Source organism: Eretmochelys imbricata, chromosome 1, assembly GCF_965152235.1.
Source record: "Eretmochelys imbricata isolate rEreImb1 chromosome 1, rEreImb1.hap1, whole genome shotgun sequence".
NCBI classification, from domain to species: Eukaryota; Metazoa; Chordata; order Testudines; family Cheloniidae; genus Eretmochelys; species Eretmochelys imbricata.
Genome location: NC_135572.1, coordinates 142,871,237 through 142,890,742, shown reverse-complemented (window position 1 = coordinate 142,890,742; position 19,506 = coordinate 142,871,237). Strand labels below are relative to the sequence as shown.

Sequence of the window (19,506 nt, the reverse complement as noted above, 5' to 3'; positions counted from 1 at the left end):
GTATGAAGATAGAACACTTCAACCTCCGTGATCACTCAGTTACAGACCTAAAGTCGAAATACTCCAACAATAATAAAAAAAACTTCAAAAACAGACTCCAACGAGAAACTGCAGAATTGGAATTAATTTGCAAACTGGACATCATTACATTAGGCTTGAATAAAGCCTGGGAGTGGATGGGTCATTATACAAAGTAAAAACTATTTCGCCATCCTAATATTTCCCCTTCTTGTCAACTGTTGGGACTGGGCCACCCTGATTATCACTACAAAAGTTTTTTTTCTCCTGCTGATAAAAGCCCACCTTAATTGATTAGTCTCATTAGAGTTAGTATGGCAACCCCTATTTTTTCATGTTCTCTGTGTATATAGATCTTCCTACTGTATTTTCCACTGCATGCATCTGATGAAGTGGGTTTTAGCCCACGAAAGCTTATGCCCAAATAAATTTGTTAGTCTGTAAGGTGCCACAAGTACTCCTCATTCTTTAATCTATTAGTTGTCTCATTTACTTTAATAGGACTTCTCATTAAGTAAAAAACTACTCAACATGCGTAAGTGTGGCAAAACCAAGCCCTTATATATTTACAAGGAAGACATCATGTGGACTTGTAGCAACATTTGTGTACTGGGCAGGGTTTAAAGGAGCAATTGTGTCTGTTCCAATCCAGGGGTTCCCTGAAGGCTTTTGAAGAGTGCTAGAGCCTTGTGCAGTTCACACATTGGACAATGCACAAATTGGAACTGTTAGGACAAGTGAGATCTGTTGAAGTGTCCCTTTCACACTTTTTTTGAATAAGCAGTCACCTAATATATTGTTTCTACTACAATTACACCTCTTTGCGTTGTGCACATTTCACTTTTATTCCTAATTACTCCAGCACCTCCACTGGCTGTAACTAGGAAAGGAACAATAGAATGGAGCTAGGAATGGATTCTGCACAAATAAAGCAAACTGGCAAGCCTTCCAATACCTTATTCAAGCAGCCTGCCAAAGCTAACCATGCCATAACCCTCTTCATTTAAATGCTCCCATAAATAATACAAACCTGTATACTGAAGATGCATTGGGTGTCCTACAAACAACATATCAACGTGGGGTGGATGTTTCACTCTGATTAGTCTCGTCTGATTTTCTAAAGAAGGTGTCACACACAAACTTGGAACAAAATCCTTCTGGCAATCCATGTTGGTTCGACAGACTTGGCTAGCCTCAATAGCTTTTCGTGCTGGCAGACAGGTATACTGCAAAGGACATTTTAAATAATTATCAAATTTAGATCACAAATATACTGTTCTGCATGTTTCTTTGTAAAACAGAAAAAGTTGATTTGATTTCAGTGATTTGCAGCTAGGATAGGAAGAATATTGTTCTGATCCTTTTTGTTTTGATGCATGTGTACATCCTCGCATGCCCTCCAGATCTCCTATACACTAACACAGAGGTGCGAACATATTCAGCCTGGCATTCTGCCATAAAGGCATAGGGGCATGTGTGTGCGCATATTAAAAGCAGGATTAGTATAAACATGTACATTAGCTGAAAATCTAAATATAGAAGGGACAGGATGGTTCAAGCAATTGGGAATGAGCAGAACCAGGGGAAATACACATCACCATACTACAGCATGGAGCTAAAGTCGGTCTATGGGGTTTTGGTTTTTATGGCCATGGTATCTGCGAATTAAAGCTTTTGTTAAAAGAAAAATCCTAAAATCGAACATGCCTGGCACTTCTGATGGCTAAGTTTTAGATCATTCTGACCTGAAGCAACCAATGCAATGTTGCATTCCTGAGTCTGCCTACCATACCCACTCCCTCTGCAGTTTGAGAGACCAGGATCTTCTCTCCCATTCACCACAGGACAGGGAGAGGGCAGTGAAACCCAGGAGGAAATGAAATCTTTTCTCCTCATCCCCTCCTAGCGGCTTATGGAGGCTTGCTTCTTGTTCCTCGGGGCAAGCTGGGGCACAGTTTATCCTCTCTGTCCCTGCTCAAGGAAGGGAGGCTGTCAGGGGGTTTCAGCCAACAGCCACACTGGCAGTACAGGGCCTGCACTCATGGCTGTGTCTGTCTCTCTCCATTAACCGGAATCTAGTCTCCTCCCTATGCCAGTCTCTATCATGCTGGATGGGAGAAAGCATTCAGAAGTCCCCTGCTGTTGCTGTGTAGTTCTGCAAGTAGCAGCTTAAAAAACTGCTCAAGCAGCTGAGCAGCCATCTTAGTCCCCTTGCACATCAAAAGCCTGAAAAAGTGTTTCCCCTTAAACAGCAGCCATGCATCCAAGAACCTCAAAGTGCTATAAGTAAATGACTTATCTGAACCCAGTGCAGGTCAGGGGCTGTTAGGGCTGATGGCTATTTGGTGTTCAAGATGAAATGAACTAATCGTTTATGTCCAATTTGTAGTGGACAAGTATCCCCACAAAAAATATCACTGGAACGGGAAGCTTCACATCAGAGGGATCAAATGGATTTGGGGAATAAACTCCGCTCTGTTTCTTGAGGTGGTTACTCCAGGTCAGGACTGGGGAACACTGGCAGAGCGCTGCTGTTACCTGTGCTTTCCTGTGGATCCTGAAAGAACGGCTGAATTCGCTCCACCATTTTCAATGTGGCATCTTTCAAAACACTTACTTTTTCAATAGGGCTCCTATATTTTAATAGAGAGGAGTGTAAAATCTCCCAGCGGCACTTAACATTTCCCCATATTCTACAAGATGATTAAGTCAGAGGAAGAGGAGGGAAACGGGGGGTTTCAGCCAACAGCCACTGGCAGCACAGGTTGCAAGGAGCTGAACACTCTGGGCCTTGATCCAGCACAGCACTTGCTTAACTTTAGGCATATGTGCAGACCACCGACTTCAGCTGTTTAATGCTGAGCATGTATTCCAATGCTTTGCTGCTTCAGAGCCTGAAGTTCTCTGACCTGGCAGCATCGAGCTCACGTTTAACAATTCAGCCCTGCTCTCAAGAGCTGCTGTTGGTCTCTTGTTCACTTGTATTTACTCACAACTGTTGTGCCTTCAAAGTATAAAATGTGGACGTGTATAAGCAAAGTGAGAAAGAACGGTCCCCTGGCTAAAGGCATGTAGTCAGGAGGAATGGGATCTGATTCTACCTCTACCACACATTCCTTGTGTGACCTTAGGCAAGTGGTTCTCAAACCACAGCCCGCTTGTAGCCCAATCAGCACACAGCTGCAGCCCATGTGACATCCTGAGGGCCATACAAATTGTATATATATTGTGTGGATGTAGCCCATGTAACACATAGAAAGCTGCATATGTGGCCCACAATGGCAATTAGGAAAAGAACCACTGCATTAGGCAAATCACATAACCATACAGTCTCTCGGTTTCCTCAGCTGGAAAACAGGGATATGAAGGTTTGCCTACCTCTTAGGGATGTTGTGAAACTTAGCTAATTAATATTTGTCAAGTGCTTTGAGATGCTCAGATTGAAGGTGCTACACACTGCACTGTATAATTATGTGCACATTTGTGATACCAAGCTGTACATCAGCTAAAGTAACTTACCAGGTGGCTGTCCAAGTTATTGCTGTATGAAAAGCAAACATCGGTGAGGCTGCTGTTACTACAACATTCAACAGTGCCATCAAGTCTTCTGTAGACTACAGAGGAACACAACCAACTAATTTTTAGACGATCACAGAATGACAGATTCATAAAAAATCACAAAAATACATACGTCTCTGAATAAAATCAAATGATCATTTCTGTAGCCTGCTGAATTATAATGAATTATTTTAATTTAGAGAACCTGATTTGGATGTCAGCGATAGTTGTAAATGAGTTTCTTCATCCTAAGAACATCACCAGACTACAGCCATCTCTCCCACAGGCTGATCTTATCACCTTAATACACAGACTACTATAATTTATTGAATACTGTTACAAAATAGTTTGATCTGTTGCCAGCGCCAATGGTGAGCAGAGGGATTCTGCTACCTGGCGTTGCATTCCCTTCACTGGCTCTGGGAATGATCCAACTTCAAAATATAATTTTTAAAACATTAAAAGCTTTTAATGGACTGGGGCCCTGACAGCTCTCTGAGGCCCCTGTTCAGCTAAAAATGTGTTTTTAAATGGATTAGTTAAACTAGTGCAAAATCCTGTGCGGACAATCATAATTTGATTTCAAATGGACTTAGTGATGCAAACTAAATGGATACCAACCAGTTTTAAACCAACGAAAAAGTGCCCATGTAGAGGGTTGCACCAGTTTAACTAAAGTAGATTTTTAAACCAGTACAACTTCTATATGCAGACAAGGCTTGAGCTGCCTGCATCCTATATACCGTCGTACTCTCTGAGGTCCAACAGCACAGAGTTTTGGAGCTTGGGGCTTGCAGGTGCAGAAGTGTACTATACATATTTTTTGGCTGTAGCCTTAGGGCTAGGCAATGACATATTTTTGATGTGTGGATGATCATGGAATTAGCTCCTTTACAAAATACATTTTAAATTATTTTTATTTCAGATGGCTGTTGGCACACTGATTTCTTTATGGCTTTATATCTGTTTTAGTTGTTTATTCTGTATTTGTTTTATTGTAAAGTGCCTAGGGTCCATTTTCAATATAGACTCATTATAAATACAACGTATTAACAGAAAGGATGCTGAGATGTGAACTGTTGAGATTTTGACAAATGACAACTACTGCAGTTTGAATAACTGAGTTCATTTCATTTCAGAGGAATGACTATCACTGCTGGAGGCTCACCACTGAGAAATGCAGACAGACTCGTCTGATGGGGCGGTGGCAAGGACCACAGGCTTCTAACACAATACACCACTGGTGTTGGATCATATTAAAGAAGTTCTGTATTAAAATCACAAATGAGTTTGATTCCCCAGAGTTTAAATTCCAGGGTATTACTAATTAAGAGGTCTCTTGGTTTTTGGTACTGTTTCTCTCCCTCTATGTGTGAAACTTGCAAGCTGCTAATTGTGTTAGTACATTCTAAGGCAGAGTCTATTCTCAAAGCAATTCACAGAAAGAGACTCAAAGCAATACTCTAACAACAGAAACAGCACCCAGAGACTCCCCACCCTTTTGTTGTATTAACAATTGTGATTAAAATAGAGATAGAGGATGTAAGTGGATGGATGCTTGGTGTGGATAATAACTGAATGATCAGGGAGATGCCAGCCTAAGAATCCAGTGTCCATCAGCTGAAGAAGGCGTCAAGTGGAAATAACCAGAGGACACCCCCCCCCCCCCGGAGGGCAGACTGGAATCCACCCAACAGCCTCAAGAATGGGAGAACCAAAGAACAAGATAACATCTTGGAGCCGTCAGGAATGTGCTATCTGCTGATTGATTCAGCAACAGCATGATGAAGCAATTCCCATAGACTGGCATAGGAAGAAATTCCTATAAAAATAGACTCTAAAAAGTGAGAACTTTGGGTCTGATTCTGCAAACCAACTTCCAGGAGCATCAGATGAGCATCTGACAAGGCCCTGCTCCCTCCTCATGTCCAGGCCACCTGGCCAGTGGCCTGGCATGAGCAACTCTAAGGCTGGTAACTATGATAACAACCTTGCAGAACGTGTGTGTGTGTGTGTGTGTGTGTGTGTGTGTGAATAAATAAGAAATTGAATGGAATGTTATAGCTATAACTAACTGCTTACTATGATTCTTTCTGTATTCACAGTAAATGTGGTATTTTGCCTTTTACCCTTTAATAAGATCCTGCTGGTTTTTATTTTATTGGTATAACACTGGGTTTAGAATCAACTCTGGTACTTAAGTCCAAATGGGAATAAGAGGGTTACAAAATATGCAGTTTTATTACCCTTGCCTCTGAAATTACACTCCTGTGGACCGCAGGGATCTTCTTGTATTCATCTTTGGTAGGCTGGGATCTGGAAACATCTCAGCATTGCTTCTCCCTTACCTTCCCAATCCAGCTATGGGCATGTGGCAAGGCTGCCCTAACCTCCTTCGGAGAGTGACTCAAACTTAGTTTGTCTGAGTGCTTGGGATCTGACCCCGGCATCATTTGGAGATACCAGTTTCAGATTTACATAATAGGAAAAGAGATTAATAGATTATAAAGATAGAAGGAACCACTGGGACCAGAATTAGCATTCTGAATGTCACATGAAGAGCAGTACACATCAAAAACACATACACCCAAGCCTTTGAGCTGGCTTGGCACCCTGTTTACTTCCAAGTATAATGCAAAAGGTTGGGAACAATCTTTAAAGATCAAATGGTCTAGAACCTGGTTACCCAAGAGACTGCCAATCTCTCTATACTGAGGTAGGGCAGTTAAGAACATCTGGAAGGTGACTGCTGTGCAGTCTTAAAGTTAAAACAAACTTCCCAAGGTTGGTGTGGGAGGATTCATTCAGCTGAGGACGCTCACCTTTGGAATTCAGTCCCCATCACAGTTTGCTTGAACCAAACCCTAAAAAGTTCCTGGGCATCATGCAAGACATGGTTTAATCTATGTTTAGTTTAGTTTAGTGTGATTGGTTTTAGTTTAGTTGGTGATCAGTGGTCACCAGCCGGTCGCGATCGACCGGTCGATCCTGGAGACTCTCCCAGTCGATCGTGATCTCGGCCGCTAAAAGCCTGGTGGTATAGCAGGGCTGCCGCTAAGGCAGGATCCCTAGCCTGCCCCGGCCCCGCGCTGCTCCCAGAAGAGGCCAGCATGGGAGCGGCGTGGGGTTGGGGCAGGCAGGGAGCCTGCCTTAGCCTTGCTGCGCCGCCAACTGGGAGCCACCCGAGGTAAGTGGCGCCCAGCGGGACCCTGTATCCCAACCCCCAGCCGTGAGCTCCCTCCCGGAGCCTGCATCCCATACCCCCTCCTGCAACCCGAATCCCTGCCCCAGCGCTGACCTCCCTCTCCCCCAGTGCCAGCACCCCTTGCCTGCTCCGGCACCCAAACTCCCTCCCAGAGCTTGCACTCTGCACCCCCTCCTGCACCCGAAACCACTGCCCGGTCTCAGCCCACAGCCCCATACCACACTCTGAACCCCAGAGCCCGCACCCCCTCCCGAACCCCAACACCCTACCCCAGCCTGGTGAAAGTGAGTGAGGGGGAGGGAGAGTAAGCGATGGAGAGAGGGAGGAGAGAGTTGGGCAGGGCTTTGAGGAAGGGGCAGGGTGGATCCTGGGCTGCACTTCCATTCAAAAAGTTATCTTGTGTGGAAAAAGGTTGGAGACCACTGCTCTAGATGGAACACCCAGAATCAAGAAATAGAAATAATTCACAGTTCGCAAAGATTTTGATAAATAAACAAACAAACAAACCAACCTAATCATAGTGGGATGATCTGCAATAGCACTCATAATAAAGAGCACTGTTACCTTACACCCCACACACCTTCACAGAATTCATGTTTTCCTACCAAATCAGTCAAAGCAATAAGCCAACCTGCAAAAGGTCCCTGAGATGAACACTGTAGCTGGATTATTACAGACAACACTTGTATATGCAAGTTTACAAAGAGGAATGAAAGCTCATTCGTCATGCCATAAACTAAAATGACCAGAAGTTAAGAGAAATTAATTCTTCTTCCACCTCCTCAAATACAGTATTTTACAAAAAGGAATTGCATATTGGTCAATGCCAAAGACAGGATACCAGACTTGATGAACCAAAAATCTGACCCATTAACAAATCCTAAATCAAACTTCATCTTTAAGGAAACTGTAACAGACAATACTTATAAGGAGCATTTATAAGGAGTATACAAATAATCATACCCCTGGCTGGGAAGCTTAACTGCTGTAGGGTTGCTGCATTTATGCAGTACCCAATTTGTGTCTTCTGTGAGATCTCTCCTAGGCAGGAATTCCAGTCTTCCACACCACGAACTGAGCAGTCTTGCAGATGAGTTACAAGGTCCCCAACAAAAAGACCTCTGGGACCATTGGCAGGAGAATCCTGCAAAGGTAAAAGGAAGTCAGACACACTACCATTCTTAATAATGCTGGGATTAGTTTATAGTTCTTCTAAATGTCCAAGAGACACTTAAGCTAATAAACTATTTTTTTGAAGACACAGAAAACCTCAGTTTATTAGACCTAATTATTTTAATCTTAGGCAGGACATTAGGAAAACAAACTCCTCCACAAAGAGTGTCTCATTTCATATACAAGTAGACCTCAATTATCCAAATCTCTCAAGGGACATCTGAAATCCTCAGGCAATTAGTTTTATTCAAATGAATGTTTTGTTTGTTTTTAAAAAAACTAATTTTATATTCAAGAGACAGAAGCTAACACCTCAGAGTTTCAGACAAGCAAGGCTCACCTATACTTCTGGGGGAGTGAAGCCATAATGTTGGAGTACACCAGGGAATTCTCCCTTTCTCTTCCCACATAGGACCTCAGTTATGTCAGCTCCTTTTTTATCCCAGAAAGACTTCATGCCTGTCATCTTTACCTATCAATAATGCTCTGAGTAGCTGATTATTCAAGAGATATGAGGTACTCCCTTTCCAGAAGCTCAGCAAGCTGCCTCCATTGTGCTCCCAGGTCCTACTGACCCAGGGAGCAAAGGATCAACCTGACAGTCTTAACACTGTTCATAGAATCATAGAATATCAGGGTTGGAAGGGACCTCAGGAGGTCATCTAGTCCAACCCCCTGCTCAAAGCAGGGCCAATCCCCAATTAAATCATCCCAGCCAGGGCTTTGTCAAGCCTGACCTTAAAAACTTCTAAGGAAGGAGATTCCACCACCTCCCTAGGTAACGCATTCCAGTGTTTCACCACCCTCCTAGTGAAAAAGCTTTTCCTAATATCCAACCTAAACCTCCCCCAATGGAACTTGAGACCATTACTCCTTGTCCTGTCCTCTTCTACCACTGAGAATAGTCTAGATCCATCCTCTCTGGAACCACCTCTCAGGTAGTTGAAAGCAGCTATCAAATCCCGCCTCATTCTTCTCTTCTGTAGACTAAACAATCCCAGTTCCCTCAGCCTCTCCTCATAAGTCATGTGTTCCAGACCCCTAATCATTTTTGTTGCCCTTCGCTGGACTCTCTCCAATTTATCCTCATCCTTCTTGTAGTGTGGGGCCCAAAACTGGACACAGTACTCCAGATGAGGCCTCACCAATGTCGAATAGAGGGGAACGATCACGTCCCTCGATCTGCTCGCTATGCCCCTACTTATACATCCCAAAATGCCATTGGCCTTCTTGGCAACAAGGGCACACTGCTGGCTCATATCCAGCTTCTCATCCACTGTCACCCCTAGATCCTTTTCCGCAGAACTGCTGCCTAGCCATTTGGTCCCTAGTCTGTAGCTGTGCATTGGGTTCTTCCGTCCTAAGTGCAGGACCCTGCACTTATCCTTATTGAACCTCATCAGATTTCTTTTGGCCCAGTCCTCCAATTTGTCTAGGTCCCTTTGTATCCTATCCCTCCCCTCCAGCGTATCTACCACTCCTCCCAGTTTAGTATCATCCGCAAATTTGCTGAGAGTGCAATCCACACCATCCTCCAGATCATTTATGAAGATACTGTTCTCGCATGTTATACTGGCACTGGGTCACTGAACCAGTGTCGTCACTATTCTCTCTCATTAGCTGGGACTGACATCAGTTTAAATTAACAAAACTAAACCTGGAAGTTCACTCTAGATTTTTACTAATATCATTGAAAAATCAGGACACTGTCAGCTAAACAGCGTGTGTTTCTCAAAGAACAGAGTCTGCTGGATCCTGTGGAGTATTGAGGGATTTTTTAAAAATGTTTTTCAGTTCACCTAGTGGCAGCCTACACTACTCAAAAACCCCGATCCTGCCACTGGATCCATACAGGTGGATCCTGGAACCATCACAAAACTTAACTGAAGTTCACTCTCATGTATGTGTTTGCAGGATTGGGGCCCAAGCTTGGACTACATATGGCAGAAAGGGAGAGGAACAAAATCAACTGTCTGTTCTACATCAAGTGTAAATAAACCCAATCAAGGTCATGTGAGAATGCACAAAATTCTCCATCTTTTTTAAAAACTGCACTTGGTTTTTCTAGCATGTTAATCATCATAATCAGACTGTATTACATGCAAGATTGTCCTCTGACAGTGAAATATAATATAAAATTATCTGAGTACACAGAAAATTAAACAAATGGAAAAATTTCATTAACTAAGTGTTAAGGTTGTATAATCCAAACGTTTACTGATCTGACATCAGAAAGAAATGAAATATTCAGTTAAGGTAAATAGATAAAAATACATCTTTATTCATTAAATAAAATAAGTTTAAGATTAAAATAAAATGAATGCAAAACAGGCAAGTCAACCTGTAAAACTCACCACTACCATTTTTAATTAACTGACGTATAATACTTCTTATTCATGTGCACTTTGTGTTGCTCTAAGTAAAACCACTAATAATTTGAAATGTTAATAAAATACACATAGTAAATTATATTAACTTGGTAGTTAAAGAACAGTCTTTACAGACCATTTCTTTTTGTTGTTTGAGTTATTAGGAGGAGGATAGGATGTCCAAAAGTGCCAAAAGGGACTTAGGCGCACGAGTCCAGGTGACAGTCACAGGGACTTGTGCTTCTAACGCACTTTGGATGCCCTATCCAAAATGTTTTGTGGTCCAGCACAGAAATGTTTTGTAAATACTAGTTCTGTGCTCTAATGAAGTGTGTTTGTCTATACGATTTCTTTAGGCAATCTTAACTGAAACAACATTTTTTTCAAATGCCGGAAGAAGAATTTTCATGCAGTGATCAAAGTGTTCATGCAGTGATCAAATTTTAGCCAATGAAATGTTTCAGGTCACATAGCATATAATTAATCATTCAAGACCTGTTCATACCTCTGTGACCTCAGTGACAAGTGCCCCAACACCCGTGTAGTAAAATGGGAAAAGAATTGCTGGCAGCAGGAACAGAACTATGAGACTCGCAACACCAAGAACAAAATTATGCCAGACACCTACAAAGAGAATAAAAAGTATTGACCTTCGAAGGAAACACTGGCACAAGTAACTAACAAAAAAGTGTTTCTGAACTGTAAAATATCAGTGTCTTTCCAACTAACTTTCCTGGAATGACTGCAAGTAGCTATGAACACAATTAGCCGACTGATTTATGGATAAAGGTCCCAATCCTGCAAAGACTTGAGCACATGAATTACTTTACCAACAGGAGTAGCCCCATTGAGGTCAATGGGACTATTCATATTCATAGAGTTATTCAAGTGCTTAAGTCTTTATAGTATTAGTGCCAAAGCACGCACTCCTTTGGTTATGCAGCTTTAGAGTCTCTTAAAAAAAAACCATAGCAAGCATGATACTGATATCTGCCACATAACAATCACGTAAGTCAAATGGGAGAGAGAGGAACTGGGGTGGTTTAATTTGTATTAAACTGATAATCAACTACAATGACTTTTCTTTATGCAGTGGCACCATATATTCAGTGGGGGAGAATATAAGTCCAAAAAAGGAAGCAGGGAAGAGACTGATAATAATAATCATGCTACACTAAGTCTTTAATAAAATACTTATAAAATGTTGAGTGGAAAATCTGGGCCCAAAGCTGTCCCAGGAAACTACTGTGTGCAATCAGCACTTCCTAGTCTATCACTTTTCTTACTAAGGCAAGCATAAGCTTCACAGGAAGCTGTGTGAACTTAGGAAGCCAAAAACAGGGTTACTTTCAACACCTAGCACAGAAATTTTCCAGTTCTACTTGTTTGCTTGGACAAAAATAGTCTGTGTGGCCAATTCATAGCAACTTTCCAGTGATGGAGTTTCCTTACAGTATCTTATCTTGTTGAGAAGGATATGATCCAATTCCACATTTACAGTACTGTAACAATTTATTACATAAGAGAAAGATTTACCTCAAAATCTTTTAAACTCATTTTTCTCCCACTGTATTTTTCTCCCACTCATTTTTCTCCCACTGGACCAATCATAAGATGCAATGGAATCTCATGATAATCCCTTGGGATACTCACTGTGAGTCATCATTATGAGCCTTATAAAATCTGATTTCTCCTTCAGGATTCTGAGGCCACAGAAAGGGAATGTGAACCAAAGTTCTGTCTGTGCAATGCTCCAGTTAAGGGTTTGTCGTTATTTCCATGAATAGTTCCTTTTTCAAGGGATTTCTTTCCATGTGGGTTTTAAATCACATCTGACTGAAACTAAATTGGCACGTAAACTAAAACCCTGAGCATGAATTCCCCTCATCCCAAAGTAAAATAATGAAAACAACAGTATAAATTAAATAGGCAACAACCATTTCATTTTAGCTTTCATGCCATTTTTTAAAACGCACAATTACTTTAGTACAGCTTGTAATGCAGACAGTACAGTTCATTATGTGGGAATGGGGGCAGAGAAATCTAGAAGAGTGACAGGTTTCAGAGTAACAGCCGTGTTAGTCTGTATTCGCAAAAAGAAAAGGAGTACTCGTGGCACCTTAGAGACTAACCAATTTATTTGAGCATGAGCTTTCGTGAGCTACAGCTCACTTCATCGGATGCAGTGAGCTGTAGCTCACGAAAGCTCATGCTCAAATAAATTGGTTAGTCTCTAAGGTGCCACAAGTACTCCTTTTCTTTTTTCTAGAAGAGTGAGTGATTTTATCCATCCCAGATACGCAAGGCAATAAAGGTCTGAAAGATTGAGGCTGGGAGGTCAATTTAATTTTGTCAAAATATTTACGTTCCTTAAAGGTAAATCTCAGGCAGCACCCTGGATGATGTCTTCGATGTATTTAAAAAGACAAAGACTTCACAAAGCAACAACAAAAAACCAAACCAAACTGAAGACTCAAACAATTTCTTAAAATCTACTTAATTCTCATTAAAAAGTACATACATTCCAGTGACTCTTCAAAGATGCTACAAGAAACGTACCCTCCTCTGAGAAAATATTTTTTTACTTGGGAATATAAATAGATAACATGGAATTCTTTTGCTTTTATCCAAATCTCAACCTTTATTTTAACACTCATTCAATATTATTGAACTTATGATGCCATCTGCTGCACAACAAATATACTTTTTTATATCTCAAAAGTTTGAAAGCGCTACAAAATAAACTTTCAGTGTATATTCCCTACTTCTTCAGCAATCATAATAAAAATCTGATTTCTATTATTTAAACTTAGATTTCAGGTCTTCAAAAATTGGAGTAAGCTCATTCAGTTCCTCAAATAAACAAATAATCAGCAATGCCAAACAATGAAGCTTTTAGTAAAATTTAATGCACAATATGCCTAATCATCGTTAAATACTCCAATCTCATCTTTTAAAATGCATTATTAGCTGTATCAAAATGCACTTACTTGATACAATTAACTGATAACTGTTCATTCAAGTATGGCCATGGCAATCTGCCTCTACTGTTACCTGTCATCACTACATACATTTCCGTTTACTGTTTCAAGCTTGGCAAGAGTTGTTCTTGGCATTTATTAGTCAACAAAAAACAGAATTCGTTTTTAATCATAGCTTACAAATGTTATTCGCTCCCGCACAAAATGCAATAGTGGAAAGCAGCTGCAATGAGGCATTTATGGACCTTGACCTCTCCTCTTTTTCAGTTCTGTCTGGGCTACCTGGACTATGTTTGACTTTTAAAGAAATGGTCAGTTTAAAAGGGGGGGAAAAAAAAAGATATGTCTACACTGAAAGTGCTTGGTTTATTGATATGTTTGGGATATAGAATTACTTTGCTTTGCTTAACACTGCTTAGCTTTGGTGTGCTCTGCTTAAAAGCTCTTTTGCAACAAATTATAGCTGCAGTACTCAGTGAAACAACAGATTTTCAAAGTCTTTGTAAAGCAGCAATACACTAGGCAGACCAACATACCACTTTCCCCAGCAGAAACAGAATCCCTGCGTCTCCAAATTCCTACAGCATTGGTGGAGGAGCTCCACTGTGTGGTAGCTGCAGGTCTCTCTGGTACAATAAGCCCCAGACAGGAGATAGAGTTTATAACTCCAGGATCATTTTGAACTACAAGCTGAATAAAGAATTGTGTGTTTCCTTTTGTGTGTGTTTCAGCCCCCTTCCTTCCTGAGGGCAACCTTAAAACCATAGAATAGATAAGTGGTTCTCCACCGGGAGTCCGCGCAGCACCATGGCTGAAGCCCAGTGCCCCTAGCCCCAGCGCTGAAGCCAGGAGCGGTGTGGGGCTGAAGGCGGTACGACCCCCCGGCCCAAGCTGCGAGCAGCAGTCCCCCCACCCCAGCCAGGAGCAGCGTGGGGCTGGGAGTGGCGCAGGGCTGATGCCAGCACCCACTCAAGCCCTGAATCCGGGAGTGGTGTGGGGCTGAAGCCAGCAAGCCTCCCCCCGCAAGCCAGGAGCAGCGGGGGGCTGAAGCTGGGAGCCCCAGCATCTCCCCGCCCCAAGCTGGGAACCACACTGGGAGGCTTTCCCCCATTCCCCGTACACAGTCCCTAGCTACACCCCACCTGCACCCTGAGCTACCCCCCTGCCGGCACCCTGAGCTACTCCCTTCACTTCATACAGCCCTTAGTAACTCCCTCCCTGCACTCTGAGCAGTTTTCAAACTTTTTGAACTGTCCCCCCTTTGAGTTATATTTTTTGGTTGCGTCCCCCCCACAGCCCAGAAAGGCTGGGTGGCCTGCTGAGTGAGTCAGGGGATGGAGGTGGTGCTCCCTCCTTGGACCCCGCTGTGCAGAGCTGACTCAAGCCCTCCCAGCTCTTGACCCCCCAAACAGAAGTAAAACTATGCCTATGCCTAAGGGTCCCCTCCCAGCCTGGAGACCCGAGTCCCCCTGCTGAGCCCTGGCGTTTTTATAGCCTGTTGAGGGGGGCCTCAGCAAGAAAAAGGTTGAGAACCCCTGGAACAGATGACTAACATGCTGTGTTGAAATCCACTCAGATTGCATCACTTGTAGAACAGGGCAGTAATACTGCCATTGGGTGTTCATCTGTGACAGGTAATCCTGCCCAAATTTCAACACCTGTACTGGCTGGTCATTATGCAGCTAGTATGCTTCAAGGCTTTACTATTAGTATTTAGAAATATGCAAAATAAAGAATATAGGCCATGTCCACTTAAAAGATGTTTTCTATTGCTCTAGATCAATGCACTGAAGTTGAAGTTAGAAAGTTTGGTGCTGCTGACCATTCCAAATCATACAGTATCATTTTTTTAAATGGAAAAGGGAACTTAAGAGAATTAAATACACAGACACCTAGAGAAGCTCCTCTTACCAACCATTCCTGACATTAATCCACAGGCCATCAAAATGGAGAAGAAAAAAAAGGTACAAAAGACAAAAAATCTCTACAGTTAAAACAGCAAGGGGCAACCCATATTACATATTATGTCACTCTCATTAAATGGTAAAAAGGAAACTACATCATTTTCTTCATATTTACTTTTTAAACTCATAACAACTAAAACTTTTCATATTGGTTAATATGTGGCTTTTAATGTTTAAGGAATAAAAGTGCTTACGAAGGATCAGATTCTTATACTCTTGCTTACACTGAGTAACACCGTATTGCAAGAGTGCGTCCATTTAATTCAATAGGAGTACTCATGGAATTAAACTATTCAATGTGAATAAGGGTATCAGAAATGGTGGGTCACACTATGTATTTTGTAGTTCATTTCATGTAAACACCCATTTTTCCCCGATTTTATTCCATTTCCCCCTCCCATACCCCTCCTTTCCCCCCAAAAAAGCCAGTAAGATTTCTCCAGTTTGGGAGAATCACAGCCCCATTGCTGGAAGTTACCAGGTCTTGTTGCCTTTATTATAAGTTATGCTGAACTTATTTATATTTTGTAAAGACAGTAGGAATGGATACCCTAACTTTTATTATTTATAATTACTCATTTTTAAAATGACCTCCCAGGAAACTCAAGCTGTACGTCCAAAATGTTTCCTACAGCTATACTGCCATACCTTTTATTCCTAAATTGAATCTAGCATACAAAAACTTTTTTTTTTAAGTTTGTTCCACCTCTTGGAGACTAAAGTCTTGTTTGAAAAAACCCCCAAACAAGGTCAGTATGGGCGGTGATACTATACATTTTCTCCCCATCACCCAACAATGTATCTCGGTCTCAAAAAACAGAGGGACCACCTTTAGGGGGAAGAGAAGATTTTAGTCTGCTTGTCCATTCATTTCCTGGACTCTCCACCAAGATTGCCAAATAGGGTGCCACATGATACCAATTTTGGAGATGTTACTCTTTACAGGGACATTTGCTCATCAGTAACTAGACTAAAACCATAAAGAATTGAAAAACATGATGGTGTCTTCAATGTTAACCAATACTAACACATGCAAAAGAACAACTTGTTGGACAGATTAAGATTTAACATAACACAGACTCTGTTACCTGCACAAAATATTCTCAACTGCTGGACTGGAGATATAAGTTGCAAGTGGGTGGTAAAGAGATCGACAAATGCTCCAGGATATACAATAAAGATAAAAATCCCAAATCCATTAAACCGTACTTGTTCTCTAAAGAAAAAAGAAAAATGTTACTGCAAACCAAAAACCAATGACTCTATAATATAAAATAATGATTCTTACATTTTAGAGCACAGTAGAATCTTACAGCATCTGTATGAAATTCAGTTTAGCACAAAATACTAGCTTAAAAGATAATTAAGCTAAACTTTGTTTCTTGTGTAAGTACCCAGTTCTAAACAGAAGGAAAGGATGACCCCAATTTCCCAATTTGTAAACAAAAGATAGAAAATAAGTGATTATTTTTTAAACCATCTTTAAAAAAGCTTTTTATGTTTTAATATTTTGGGGTGTGTTTTTTTAAGTAAAAAATAATTGCAGTTAGGAGTCAGTTATGAAATGGACCAGAACTGATCTTGCTCAAGAACTACCTAGAAATAGCAACAGAAATGCTTTTCTCACAACACCTGGATTTTCCTGAATTTATCACTCTTTCCCCTCAATGCACTTAAAAGCAATTTGCAAGCTAAAAGGAGGGCTGTGCCACCTGAAAAGAGAAACATAAGTTTCAAATATCCATGTAACACAGAGAAGAAACAAAAAAAAAAAAGAGGATGAATGAAGCCAAAGGGCATTAGTAACTGACAGGGTGCATGGGGTTTATATCCACATCAGAGTTTTGAATTAGTATTTTTTAAAATGGGAGTTATATTTTTGGAATTATTAGATAAAGCTTATGTGAACCGTAGGAATTTCACAGGGTTTGATACTGGCTTTATAGCTCCTGTCTGTTCGGATGTGAATATTATGGACCAGTCCTGTATCTGAGCTGTCATGCTATACATGGCTTAACATTTTATATATTTACTCATATTTCAAATGTTTCTTATCATATGACTGAGGTACATGTACAATAAAAGCTGGTACAAAGCTCACTGAATGAATCAAAAACCCGATAAATTCCTTCCAAAGCAGTTAATCCATCAGAACTACCTATAAAACAGGATGATCAACAATGACCCCAATGCTCACTTCTACCCATAAGCTCGGGGAAGGGGGAAAAGTGGGAGGAAATAGGCTTTGCAACGTGTCCTGATGGCCAACAGATTCATATATCAAACACTGGGCAATAAAGAGTTCCAGAACCAAAGGTCCCACACTGAAATCATCTTGCCACCAGCTGCTTCCAGTTTACAGCAAGTGACAGTTAACTAAAGCACTGATTTCAACTGCTGCAGTACCACATGACAACAGACGCCTTATTCTCAAAGACGCTAGGACTCAAACCATTCAGGACTTCATCAGTCAAAACCATCATCATCTTGAAATGGTCCTGGAAATGAATTGGAGGTCTCAGAGCATAGGCGCGATGGACTCCCATGCGGCACTACTCTGACAAAATGCTCCTAGCACATCTATTCAAGAAAATCTAAATGCAGGGAAGCGTCTGAATAAGACATTACAGTACAAGACTTGAACTAGAAGAGAAAAGTTGAGACAAGGAGAAGAAAGGAAAGGAAGTGGGAGGAAAGAGAGAGCCTCACTTCTTCCAAAGATGCATCTTCAAATGGTCTATTCTATGTTGGGCCACTCCATTTTTCTGTGCTTAAATAATTTAAAATGAAATTTTCTATATAAGCTACAATCCAAACTCAAATGCTCAGAACCTTTGCCACAGAACATGAGTGAAGATAAAGTGCAACAGTGTAACAAATAGTTAAGTAATTATGTGATATAATCTGGGCTTTAAAAAAAAAAAAAAGTGTACCTCTAGAGCCAGAATCTCTGCAGCTGCACATACCTACTGGCTAGCTGCATGCCCAGTCACAATAAACGTGAGAGAAAGGAACGTCTTGGCCCTTCTTGTGATTGGACCCTCTGATTAAGGTGGAAGTCCAACACTACCTTACTCAGAAATGTAAGATGAGGTTGCAAATAGACCCTTGTCTTTATAGAAAGCTTATATGGGAGGGGTGGGGCAACTAAAGCATGTAGTTCTGCTATACTCCTACCTAAGGTAATCATCTCCAATAATGCTACTTCCATGGAGAGATGTAAAAAGGAACACACAGACACAGGCTCCAAAGGTGAACCCATCTGAGTCAACAAAACTAGATTTGGATCCCATGGATACATGGGGTCCATCACAGATGGAAAGCGTTTGTCCAGTCCTTTCAAAAATCGCAGTCATTGGGTTTATAGCGGGGCAGTTACCCCACTCCTGAGAGAAAAGGCTAGGCTGATTGGGGAAGCAGCCACAGCAGGGGCCACGCTCCAATCAGGCCACAGCTGGCCCTATAAAAGGGCTGTGAGCCAGGAGCTAAGTTAGTCTCTCTCTAATGGTGGAGAAAGAAGGACCTAGCTGCCTGGGAGCAAGGTACCAGAGGTAGAGAAGTGCTGGGGAGCTCCAGCCTGGCAACTCCCCAGGCTACAGGCCTTGTACAAGGCTGAAAGAGAGGTATTGGGCTGCAGGGAAAGGCAGCAGGTCCAACCCCCCCTTGCCAGTGATGAGTGGTTTACAGACTACAGTCTGCTCCAGTGAGCAGGGGCTAGAAGGTGACTGGCAACAGCCACTGAGGCAAGGTGGGGATAGAGGGTTGGGGGTTCCTCTGGGAGGGGAGCCCCAGAGTGTGGGGGCACTGCCAGGGGACAGGACCCCAAGGTAAAGGGGCACTGGGGTCTGGGAGGGACATGGGGGCCAGCAGCAGGCAGGACACTAGCCAGGAGGAGGCGCTCAATACGCTGGAGGGCTAATTCCCAAGATGACACGCAGGAGGCGCCAAGCCAGTGAGTCATTGTTTCGCTACAAGGTTGGAAAAAAAATACACCTTCCTCCTATAGGAGGATAAAACATGTAAACAACTGCCATGTGAACTCTCATGGAACTGACAGAGAGCCCTTTAGGTGGAGTAAATATTCCAGAATATGCTATAGGGAAGACCACATGGGAGGAATACCTTCCTCTTGGAACCATATGGAAAAACATTTCCATTTCATCAAATAAGCGTATCTGGCATCAACCTCCAAGGAACACTCAGTTCGCTGAGGTGTTAACCACAGAAAGAATCTGACA

General features: G+C 41.9%; 1 protein-coding gene across 2 annotated transcripts in view; it reads right to left on the bottom strand.

Moving 5' to 3' along the window:
• Nucleotides 1-19,506, bottom strand: part of MBTPS2 (membrane bound transcription factor peptidase, site 2) — a 48,755-nt gene that overhangs the window by 10,993 nt on the left and 18,256 nt on the right. For both annotated transcript variants that reach the window (XR_013346112.1, XM_077816681.1), the window contains exons 5-9: nt 16,357-16,484; nt 10,829-10,947; nt 7,745-7,925; nt 3,538-3,632; nt 1,049-1,244 (exon numbers count right to left, since the gene is read on the bottom strand). Coding sequence is in view for 1 of the 2 variants with exons in the window: in XM_077816681.1 (XP_077672807.1) it covers nt 1,049-1,244; nt 3,538-3,632; nt 7,745-7,925; nt 10,829-10,947; nt 16,357-16,484 (719 nt within the window). In the remaining variant the exon portion in view is untranslated. The remainder of the gene's footprint in view (nt 1-1,048; nt 1,245-3,537; nt 3,633-7,744; nt 7,926-10,828; nt 10,948-16,356; nt 16,485-19,506) is intronic.